The sequence below is a fragment of the Hippocampus guttulatus genome, chromosome 1 (assembly GCF_054856545.1).
Source record: "Hippocampus guttulatus isolate MCC_2025c chromosome 1, RoL_Hgut_1.0, whole genome shotgun sequence".
Lineage (NCBI taxonomy): Eukaryota > Metazoa > Chordata > Actinopteri > Syngnathiformes > Syngnathidae > Hippocampus > Hippocampus guttulatus.
Window position 1 is genome coordinate 19727313 of NC_141261.1, and position 10828 is coordinate 19738140.

The 10828-nt window shown below is 41.4% G+C and overlaps 1 protein-coding gene, 1 long non-coding RNA gene and 1 pseudogene across 2 annotated transcripts; 2 read left to right on the top strand and 1 right to left on the bottom strand.

Moving 5' to 3' along the window:
* Positions 1–1257: 1257 nt before the first annotated feature.
* Positions 1258–7561, top strand: cyp4f3 (cytochrome P450, family 4, subfamily F, polypeptide 3). Its single transcript, XM_086117237.1, has 13 exons — positions 1258–1486; positions 1619–1763; positions 1851–1904; positions 3167–3294; positions 4503–4624; positions 4703–4849; positions 4954–5062; positions 5839–5905; positions 5979–6108; positions 6178–6311; positions 6403–6467; positions 6985–7067; positions 7153–7561. The coding sequence occupies exons 1-13, from the start codon at positions 1283–1285 to the stop codon at positions 7364–7366; spliced, it is 1602 nt and encodes a 533-aa protein (XP_085973363.1). The 5' UTR covers positions 1258–1282; the 3' UTR covers positions 7367–7561.
* Positions 3535–8631, bottom strand: LOC147210845 (uncharacterized). Its single transcript, XR_015101571.1, has 5 exons — positions 7743–8631; positions 7145–7337; positions 7000–7081; positions 6158–6283; positions 3535–4795 (listed from the first exon to the last, which is right to left on the bottom strand). It is a non-coding gene; the product is annotated as an uncharacterized LOC147210845 (long non-coding RNA).
* Positions 8632–8691: 60 nt separating this feature from the next.
* Positions 8692–9717, top strand: LOC147210846 (uncharacterized; annotated as a pseudogene).
* The last annotated feature ends 1111 nt before the right edge of the window (positions 9718–10828 follow it).

Below are 10828 nucleotides of genomic sequence, written 5' to 3' on the forward strand. Positions count from 1 at the left end.
GTCTCAATTGTGGTCAGGTGTATCAGAGCGCTAATCAGCTGAGGATTTTTGGGGGGAAGGGTTGACACGTTGAGACACATTTGTGATCTGTGGCGTATTGCTCCCATCTACAGTCCTTTCTTGGAATGGCAAGTTTGGGCAAATGGCTGAGCCCAGCAGGAGACCAGGACAAAGCACGCATATAGGAACTTTAAACGTGTACGATGTATTGTTTTAAACATGTCTTCAAGAGCTACCAGAAATGGCAATATCCAGTGTTTCCATATTATTCATTCATTCGTTTACATCATATCATATCTGTAGCATTTTTCTCCAAAGACACCAACCATAAAAAAAATGTTTAACAAGTCCCTTTAGTTCTGCTCGTTGTCGCAGCATATACAATGCTAGCGAGTAACGAGCGAGCAAGTTAGCGAACCCGTTTTCCCGTTTGGTCTCGTGATGTGCGTATACAGAATCAGCTTGTAATATATACATTTAAAAACATAACAAAAGATAATGTAAAGAAATAAATGGGTTTGATAAAGTATACTTTTTCAGGCAAAGCGTTTTCTCTCTCTCTCTTTCTCTCTCGCACACACGCACACCCACACACACGCACGCAGACTCAATTTGCGCGACGTCAGCGTTTAAGGGGCGTGGCATAATGATGACGTCAGGATTTGCAGTCAGGTAGGCCATTTTTTCTGATCTGCCATCTGGTGTGGATCGAAGATCTGCCTGTCACTTTATGTCATTGGCATAAACGGATGAACAAATAGACATTGTTTGCTGTAAAGAAATGTTTCATTGTAGTGGAGGTATCCATATTGCATCCTACCCCAGCTGACTTTGAGGGATATGCAGGCAAACTGTGGACTGTTCACAAGGCAAATAGTGACAATCTTTTACACTCACATACACATACTGTATATGTACAATTTAGTGCCACCAGTTAACCTAAAATGCATGTTTTTGGAATGTGGGAGGAAGCCAGAATGCCGAAGGTCTGAATTTAAACCTGTGAGACAGATGTATGAAAAGGTTGGCAAATGTGCCACGCTCAATTTGTTCACATTAACAATTATTTCAAATAACATCATCAAAGCCATTGTCAAACAAATGCTTTGTTTGGGATCTAACAGCCACACCAAGCAAAAGGAACCAGTGCGTCTCAGTATGATTACAAAGGAGGATGTTCATGACCAAATAATTGCAAAAAACAGGTTTACATAACAACATTGCAGAACAATTTTTTTCATTGCTGGTCACCACCAAACTGCTTTCTCTGTCTCGTGCCAAGATGTCTCTCCTCTTGCGCGTCTTTTCTCAAGTATTCTGCTGGGCCACCCTTTGTCAGGTTCTACAAGTGGCTGCTGCAGGACTGGTCACCATAGTTACAATCTGGACCACCAGGTTGTTGCTTCAACATGCTTGGTTCACTTATAGGCTGTCCTGTTTTAGCAAGCCTCATGCGGATTCTTGGCTGATAGGTCACCTGGGTAAGGTAGGTCACATGGGGGTTTATACAGCCATGCATTATAACTGCTCTTAAAATAGAAATTTGTCAACTTTTTTTTTGTGCCCTGCTTGATGAGGACTTCTACAATGAGCCATTTCTTAATTGTCTGTGTATCAGATGCAGAGTACAGAGGAAGGTCTGCTCCAAGTGGATGAGTTAGTGCAGACATACAAACATTCCTGCAGCTGGTTCCTCGGGCCCTTCTATCATTTGGTCAGACTCTTCCACCCAGACTATGTCAAACCTCTGCTAACCGCACATGGTAATGTAATATTTTCACTCTGATTGTTTATTATGAAAGAAAATATCAATTCAAGCTGCAGCAATGTTACTTTCTCCCTCTGCGCAGCCACTATTACAGTAAAAGATGAGTTCATCTATGGTCATCTCCGTCCATGGCTTGGTGAGTCAAAGATGAAGAAAAGAATGCAGCATGTTGTAAGCCGAGTTGCAGTGAAGACATTTCACATTTCAAAACACTCAGGAAGATGACTAGTTATGTAATAGTGGTTACCAGTGCGGGAGGGGGTTGGGGGGGTGACATGAGAACATATTTTTTTCCTAAGTGCCCTATCGGATATGCATCAAACCCTATTTTGCAACTAAAACATGGACATCATACACTTCACAGGAGGTGGTAGAAGCACGCGATTTCTCTAAGAGAGGCTGAAAAAAAAATAACAGAGTTAATAAAAAACATTACACACCTATAAAATGACAGACAAGGTTATTATACTGATATATTATGAATATATCAGTGGATGTCACCAATCTATCCATTCATCAATAATTAAAACATGGATTTATAAAACGATAATAATAATTTGTATTATTATTATTCAAATTTGACAGGCATTTTCACAATGCTCTACTCTGTGGTGTGTCAACTTTGTAAGACATTTTTATTTTCATTTTACAGGAATTTAAAAATAGTTTTTGTGCATGCCAAGAGGCCACAAGATGCCAACAAAGTAACATTTTTATTGCTTTGGTGTGAGCACAAAAACAGCAATTAGGTCAGGTTCTCGGCGAACAAATGTGGATAAGTTGAAACAAAAAAATCAAGGTAATAGGTGGATTTAATGTTTTATTTTCCTCAGAGGGATTAAAATGAGTATAACCAATTCAATTAAAAACAAATCATGGGCATTTTGGAATAACTTACAAATGTAACCCCAAAAAAAGTGTTGTCTTTAAATAATTGCGCGACAGAAGGATAGCAAATAATGTTGGGGCGGCATGGTGGACAACTGGTTTGCACATCTGCCTCACAGTGCAGAGGTGCAGGGCTCGATTGCGGCTTTGGCCTTCCTATGCGGAGTTTGCATGTTCTCTCTGTGCCTGTGTGGGTTTTCTCTGGGTACCCCAGTTTCCTTCCAAAAACATGCATGGCAGGCTGATTGAACACTCTAAATTGTTCTTAGGTGTGATTGTAAGCGCGAATGGTTATTCATTTATGTGTGCCCTGCGATTGGCTGGCATGCAATTCAGGGTGTACCCCGCCTACTGCCCGAAGACAGCTGCCATAGGCTCCAGCACGCCCATGAAGGAAAAGAGATTAGAAAAGGGATGGATGGATGGATGGATGGATATTGACAATGTTTAAGTCTTCTGCACTTACAAATAAAACCAAATGACACAAATGTTGCTTTTCTTGTCTCTCAGGGGAGAGTCTGTTGATCAGCAATGGGGAGGCGTGGTACCGCAGGAGGCGTCTTCTGACTCCTGCTTTTCATTTCGACATACTGAAGAACTACATTGCAAGATTTAACACTTCAGCAGACACCATGCATGTGAGATTATAGGCATTATGATTCATCACTGTCTCTTGTTGTTTTCGGCTCGCACCATCAAGGGTCACAAGGACGAGTTACTCTCATGATTTCTTTGGGATCGTTTTTACAGAACAAATGCAACCCTCCCAATCGTACGGTCTTGGAATCAAACAACTGGTAGCATGTACCACTAAACCAGTGATTCCCAAGCACTGTCTCAAAGAGAATAAAATAAGAATAAAAGTTAAGAAAGACTGCAAGTTCACCACCAGTGCATATAATCATAGTACAATTTTTTGAATATTGATTGTTTAATCTTTCATTGTGTAGATGAAATTAAAGGCCCTGTAAATGGATTTAAAGTCAGAGATTTGTTCAAAATACATTATACATGTGTGAAAGATATTGCTGAAAAATGTGCAAAAGCTGAAAACTCTGTAGTACTCGGTTGTGGATATAAAACGAGAAACTTTTTTTTTTCACCATTCCAGTTTGGATGATTTTATATCTTTTTGGGGTGCCCAATGACATGCTTTGGGATTCAGCATGACTCGTCCTTCATCTCACTGTAACTTGAGTACTGTACCTTCTTTCAAATCAGCGGCCCAGCATAATTGTGACATGCAGCTATCTAGCTTGTTTAGCCTACACAACGAAAATTCATTTTCCATTTGTATTGTTCGCTGACACAGCTGTTTTCGAGTGAGTTGTTGTCATGCATGAGTGCGCACACGAGGAGGGAGGAAGGAAAAATTTGGTGCGGCAACTTTTGAAGACGGGCAGCCCGGTGGTCCAGTGGTTAGCACGTCGACCTCACAGTGCAGAGGTCGTGGGTTCGATCCCGGCTCCGGCCTTCCTGTGTGGAGTTTGTATGTTCTCCCCGGGCATGTGTGGGTTTTCTCCGGGTACTTCGGTTTCCTCCCACGTTCCAAAAACATGCATGGCAGGTTAATGGAACACTCTACATTGTCCCTCGGTGTGAGTGTGAGCGTGGATGGTTGTTCGTCTCTGTGTGCCCTGCGATTGGCTGGCAATGGGTTCAGGGTGTCCTCCGCCTACTGCCCGAAGACGGCTGGGATCGGCTCCAGCACCCCCCATGACCCTTGTGAGGATAAAGTGGAATGGAAAATGGATGGATGGAACTTTTGAAGAGATTTATTTTCACTTTCCAGTGACTTTATATGGCATGAAGAAACTGTGTGTCTTCCTTTCCATGTGTCACACAGGATAAGTGGCGTCGTCTGGTGGCAAAAGGCAGCACAACGGTAGAGATATTTGACCACGTCACTCTAATGACATTGGACAGTTTACTGAAATGTGCCTTCAGCTACAGCAGCAACTGTCAGGAGTGAGGATGTGCTAGTAATCCATTCTCTTCCTTTGACCTTTTAAGCTTGGTTGCTAATGCATGCCCGTCTCACTCCAGGTCAAGCAGTGAGTACGCGTCTGCCATCGTGGAGCTGAGTGATCAGATAATAGCACGGCGGCAAAATATTCTGCACCACTGGGACTGGATTTACTGGAAGACACAAGAGGGAAAACGCTTTAAGAGGGCTTTAAACATTGTGCACAGGTATCACACATGCACAGTTGGATACATTCAAGCAACAGTCTGCTAGAAAGAGTGCCTTGTCATCATTGATCATGTGACAGAAGGTTTCTAATGTATTAATGCAGTTTTACAAGCAAAGTAGTTCAGAAGCGCCGCACCCTCCTCAACCAGACTGATTTCACCTCGACATCTCAGAAGAAAAAGGATTTTGTGGACATCATACTGCTGTCCAAGGTTTTCACTGCACAATGACACAGTTGAAAATAATTTTAATCCCCTCCAAAAGAATTAGAAAAGTAAGGTCAATTTGTTTGTTTTCTCTGGAGACTGAATACTTTTGAGGTTGACATCATCTTCTGAATATAAGATGAGCAATCAATATTTCCGTTTTCATTTCCAGGTACTGTAGTTATTTACATCTGGATCTGATACACAACACAAAGAGAGAACTATTTCCTCCAAAACATGTTATTCGATCAGTTTTGATCTACACTCCAAAAAACACAACTTGTATTTTGTAGGGGCTAAAACAGTCACTTCAGTTGGAACAGCTTGAAAATATGAATTATAGACGTTCATGGCAGCAATGTTATTTAACACAACAAAGCAAGCAAGTTGTTTACTCCAAAACAGTTTGCTGAGTTTTTTTTTTTACTTATATCTTGAAGTTGGAGAATGGGGGGGGGGCAATAGAAGTTACAATTAGTGCTGAAAAACTCTTGTTTTTTTGTTAAAAATGCGGGAAAGCCCATTTTCACATTAGTAAAACAACTACTTTGTTGAATTGCTCAATTAAAAATTTTAATTGAAGTTTGCTGCCTTGAAATTTTAAGTACACTCATCAACTTTTTTTTAAACATATCGTTTGTGTATCAGAGCCAGCCCTAAGTACCTGGAAATAAAAGTTAAAATGTTGATCGCATATTCATCTTTTGACGTCAAAACTAAATGTTTTCAGTCTACGACCGCAATAAAGAAAGCTTATTTAAACATTGCATTAAACTTTACAGGACGAAGACGGACGAGGCTTAACCGATGACGAGATCGCAGCTGAGGCCAACACCTTCATGTTTGCGGGTAAGGCTTTCAGATGAGGATGCTTGGGGATTGAGAGTTCCCTTTTACCAACCGCAGCCATGTTTCTCCACAGGTCATGACACCACAGCCAGTGCCATTTGCTGGACGCTTTATAATTTAGCACGCCACACACACTACCAAGAAAAATGCAGGAAGGAGGTGTTGGAGCTCATGCAGGGGCGTGAAAGACAGGAAATCGAGTGGTCAGAAAAGACACCAAAACTTTCTCTCTGAAATGTCCATGTGACTTACTTGCATGTCTTACTCCCCAGGGAAGATCTGTCCAACCTTCCCTTCACCACCATGTGCATCAGAGAGGCGCTGAGGTTACACTCACCGGTCCAGGCCGTGACAAGGAAGTACACCCAAGACATGCCGCTGCCAGGGAACCAGACCGTACCCAAAGGTGAGACAGAAACAATTGAAAGACTGAATCTGATGAGTCGACTTGTGGATGTCCACTTGTGTAAAAGTATTTTTTCATAACCCACCCTAAGGTGCCATCTGTTTAATCAGCATTTATGGGACACACCACAACCCTGCTGTATGGACCAATCCACATGTAAGAAACAAATTATACACTTTTCTTATTTCTGTTCGTACCAATGATGGCCTGTCATGGGTTCTCCACTGCAGTACTTCCAGTAATTTTGTGCTATTTTGTTTTGGGTTTTTTTGTTGTTGTTTTTTTGTCCAATCGGGCATCAGTTTGTATGTGCTGCCATGTCAATCTAATATGCCAAGGCCCTTCAGAATTTCGGAATCAGTGGTGCTGGCTGATGTAATAACTGAAGTGACTGTTCCTTCATCCAATCAGATTTCAAATTCGTCTCACAGGGCCAGCTAGTTAGCACTCAATAAGGTCAGCATTTCTTCTTCCTGTGATTTGTTTGGCAGAGCAAGCCATGTCTAACAAGCAAAACACATCTGTATAACAATCTGCACATATGAAGATGTGTTTTTGTATTGTATTGTATTGATGGTTTCTGTAATTGCCACGTGTTACTTTTGTTATTCAGAGTTCAAGTAAGGAAGGCAGAGGTACTCACAAATGAATGTGTTCATGTACTCTCTGTCAGGAGTTTGATCCTTACCGTTTTGAACCAATCAACCAAGAGGGCCGCTCTTCCCACGCTTTTATTCCCTTCTCATCTGGCCCCAGGTATTGCTTCACCCCTACCTCAGCAAAATCAGAGAACACTTGATTTTGCTGTTTGAACAAAACATGCTTGTTTTTACCTTCACAGAAACTGCATCGGTCAGAAATTTGCACTGGCGGAGCTTCGTGTTGTTGTTTCACTGACATTGCTCAGGTTCCACTTGACACCAGGGGTGAACCCAGAACTTGGATCTGGTGAGGTTCGCCGTCTACCCCAGCTGGTGCTGAGGGCAGAGGGTGGCCTGTGGCTGCAGCTGGAACCTCTGACCCCACCTAATATGGACGCAGTACAGATGACATGATGCTGATTTGTTGCATTGTTGACAAAGATTCTTATTCATTTCAGTCAAGCGAAATGTGAATGCAAAGAAGTTATTTTTTTAAATGCATGCACAACCGGAAAAAAAGAGAAAAAGACAACTGCCACATTTTTCAGTTTGCTTGATGTTGTTATTCAAACTATAGTACATGAATGAGTAAAACTTTTTTTTGTTTCATGTGACTCTCCAAAATTCCAATTGCAATTATTATTATTATTAATAATAATCATTATATTTAGAGAGTCGTGGATGATGTTGTGGTACAATATCCTAACTTGTGTGAGGGCAGTTTGGGATCGGTTCCCACTCAGTGACGGTATGGATGTGAGTGTGAATGGTTGTATGGTGCTATATTGACCTGCGATTGACTAGTGACCAGTTCTGGGTGAAGTCCGTCTTCAGCCCGAAGTCAGCTGGGACAGGCTCCAGAAACTCTCCATGACCCTGTTCAGGATAAGTGGTGTTGAAAATGGATAGATAGATTATATTTAGAGCTTCTTCTTTCTTTATTTTTTGGGGGAAAAGGAATGGTCGAAATACCTATTAGTACCTCACACACACACACACACACACACACACACACACACACACTCAGTGTTTATCAGGCTGACAGCCCTTCATTTTAACACTGGGATTCCCAGAGATTTTGGTGCTCCCTAATTTTACCACTGGTCTCCCTTTTTGGGACATCAGTCCAAAACTGACCCCACACCCCACCGTCCTCCCTATCTTACTCTCACGATGCACCTTGAAAAATAGTGAATGATTTGATTGGTTAACTTGGCAGAAATATATAATTTTCTTTATAAAATACACTCATCTTAAAACAACAGAATGCTATTGCGGTTCATTTATTTGTTTAATATTTATTACGCAAGCTCGATGGCTCGCCTGCGTCGACCCGGTACGTTCAAATTATGCGACAGCGATGACGTAACCAAAACCGGGCCAGAGTATTGTTCCAAAACTAACTTCATTTGAATGACGAAAAGAAATACTCTGCTCCATAACGCCACATAGTACGGAGCTACGGAGACCCTAAGGGGACATGGAAGGGAAAAAAAAAAACTTTGCGAGATCTCGCAAAGTCTTCCAAAGTATTGCGAGACCTCGCAAAGTCTTCCAAAGTATTGCGAGATCTCGCAAAGTCTAAAGTATTGCGAGATCTCGCAAACTTTATTTATTTATTTTTAATGCTCGTTGACGTGCTTCCGGGTCATCGTACGTGTAACCGCAAACAACAATGATGGAGCGTGTTCAACCGTTCCTGAGTTTAATAGAATTTTACTTTGAAATTGGCTTGAAATACAAAGACATTAAATCTGTTCTTGATATTAAGTACGGTAACTGAAAATGGTCACGTTAAAGGCTTCCAGCGTTTCCTGGTGCCAATACCGCCAGGCAGCACTCTTGACAGTTACTTGGATGGAGCCAGCACCGCCAATCAAAGAATTGAATATTGGTGGCGGTTTCTTCGCAGCCAGTGCATGGAGTTCTGGTTATCCCTCTTCACAGACCTCAGAGACAATGGCTTCTTTGATGGTGGATTTCTGGACAAAAACATCCTACAATTTTGTTGCATAGGACTTATTCAGGTGAGTTCATACGTTCTGATAGACTCATTAATTAAATGTGTATTTTTGTATACGAGAGTGAGTTGATGGGAAAGTGTACAGGAACACGAAAGAAGGAAAGAAGATAATGGTGTGTTATCACAGGGTGAAGGTGAAGGAAAAGTGGGGAGTGGTGAGATGTGGCACACATGAGAGGGGAGGAGTGAGACAAAAAATGCAGCTTCATGCTAAAATTTGTTGCTCATAAAAGCTGATATGACTGTGCAACGCTTATTTAATCTGTCTGTATATTATTTTCAACAGGATGAGTTGGATGACACGGCCCTAGTTTGGAACAGCCATCTCATCAGGCCCTCAAAGAACATAAATGTCCCCAGTGGTCGGCCCAACGTGATGTATGCGTTACCTGAACTTTATGGTACAAGGGACTTCCTCTCCCCAGTTGAAAATGAACAAGTTCAACTGTGCAAAAGCCAGTGTGTCTTTTGTTTGACCATGCCTTGTGATCCGGATGTATTTTCATTGTGTGCTTTTTTTAATGGCCCAGTCCGATCTAATGTCACCAAAAGATCCATTTCAGGCTGTGAACTTGTATTTACACCTCAGAGAGGCCCTCACTGCTACTCTTTAAGATAATAAAACTTTATCTGCTGTTTTTCTTCCTGTATAAGGACAATGTATTTGATCTACAATATAAAATGTTTGTTTGTCAAAGCATTATTGGTGTAAATAAACATTCTTTCTTGGTTGCTGACTTTATCCACAAATACTTAACCAACGTGGATGCTGAAGAGTATTCCTGCATAATTGTACATCATCCCAATTGAATTTTCACCTGCCTGTAAATGATGACTACGTAATTGTCACTCCTCACTTTCGACAGCAAGGTGGTTTCTTGTGTTTAAAAAAACTCTTAAGAATGATTTGGAACACATTTTATTCACATTGACAAATTCTTACAAACATCAATCTCAAAATTGTGAGTCTTTTCAGCAGAAACATTTTTAAGTCGTGCCATTCTCTCATCATGGTTTTGGAGCACACTTGGAGATCCACCCAGTACACATTTTTTCCTCGATCTTATTTAGTCTCTCATTCTTTGGAGGCCTTTAACGTGACCATTTTCAGTCCCAAGATCAGCTCGAACGATTCGAGGACAACCCCCCAAACGGTGCACAACGTCGATGTAGTAACCTCCAATCAACTTCGGGTCACTACTTGTTATGTAGGCATTGAGCCACATTATTTTCCTTGAAAAACCATCAATAGCCCCATTGATACAAATTCCAAATTGCTTCAGTTTGTCATAGGAGTCCATGTGCCATATAAAATTTGGCCCTTTGGAGAAGTAGTTTCGCCGTCTCCGACGTCTTGCTTGCCTTAACGACACTCCTCTCGGATCCAACTCTTTCAGGACCAGACGAACGTCCTCTTTCCTGACAAGAAGTCCATATTCTCTGCACTTACTGTACATCCACCTGTAACCGTGTAGTTGTCCGGAATGCTGCAATTGGTTGCGAATGAAGTCAACCAGGACTCCCAAGTCATTGAACGTTTTTCGACGAAATAGTCCTCTTTGGTTCAACACTCGCTTCAAATGTCTTTCGCTTATTTGGAAACCGTACTTAATATCAAGAACAGATTTAATGTCTTTGTATTTCAAGCCAATTTCAAAGTAAAATTCTATTAAACTCACGAACGGTTGAACACGCTCCATCATTGTTGTTTGCGGTTACACGTACGATGACCCGGAAGCACGTCAACGAGCATTTAAAAATAAATAAATAAAGATTGCGAGATCTCGCAATACTTTGGAATACTTTGCGAGATCTCGCAATACTTTGGAATACTTTGCGAAATCTCGCAAAGT

Excerpts from the sequence above, each read along its gene's own strand:
- cyp4f3 (XM_086117237.1), top strand. The coding sequence starts at position 1,283 with ATGTCTCTCCTCTTGCGCGTCTTTTCTCAAGTATTCTGCTGGGCCACC. Across the intron at positions 1,905-3,166 it reads TCATCTCCGTCCATGGCTTG|GGGAGAGTCTGTTGATCAGC; the intron begins GTGAGTCAAAGA and ends CTTGTCTCTCAG. Across the intron at positions 6,468-6,984 it reads CTGTATGGACCAATCCACAT|GAGTTTGATCCTTACCGTTT; the intron begins GTAAGAAACAAA and ends ACTCTCTGTCAG.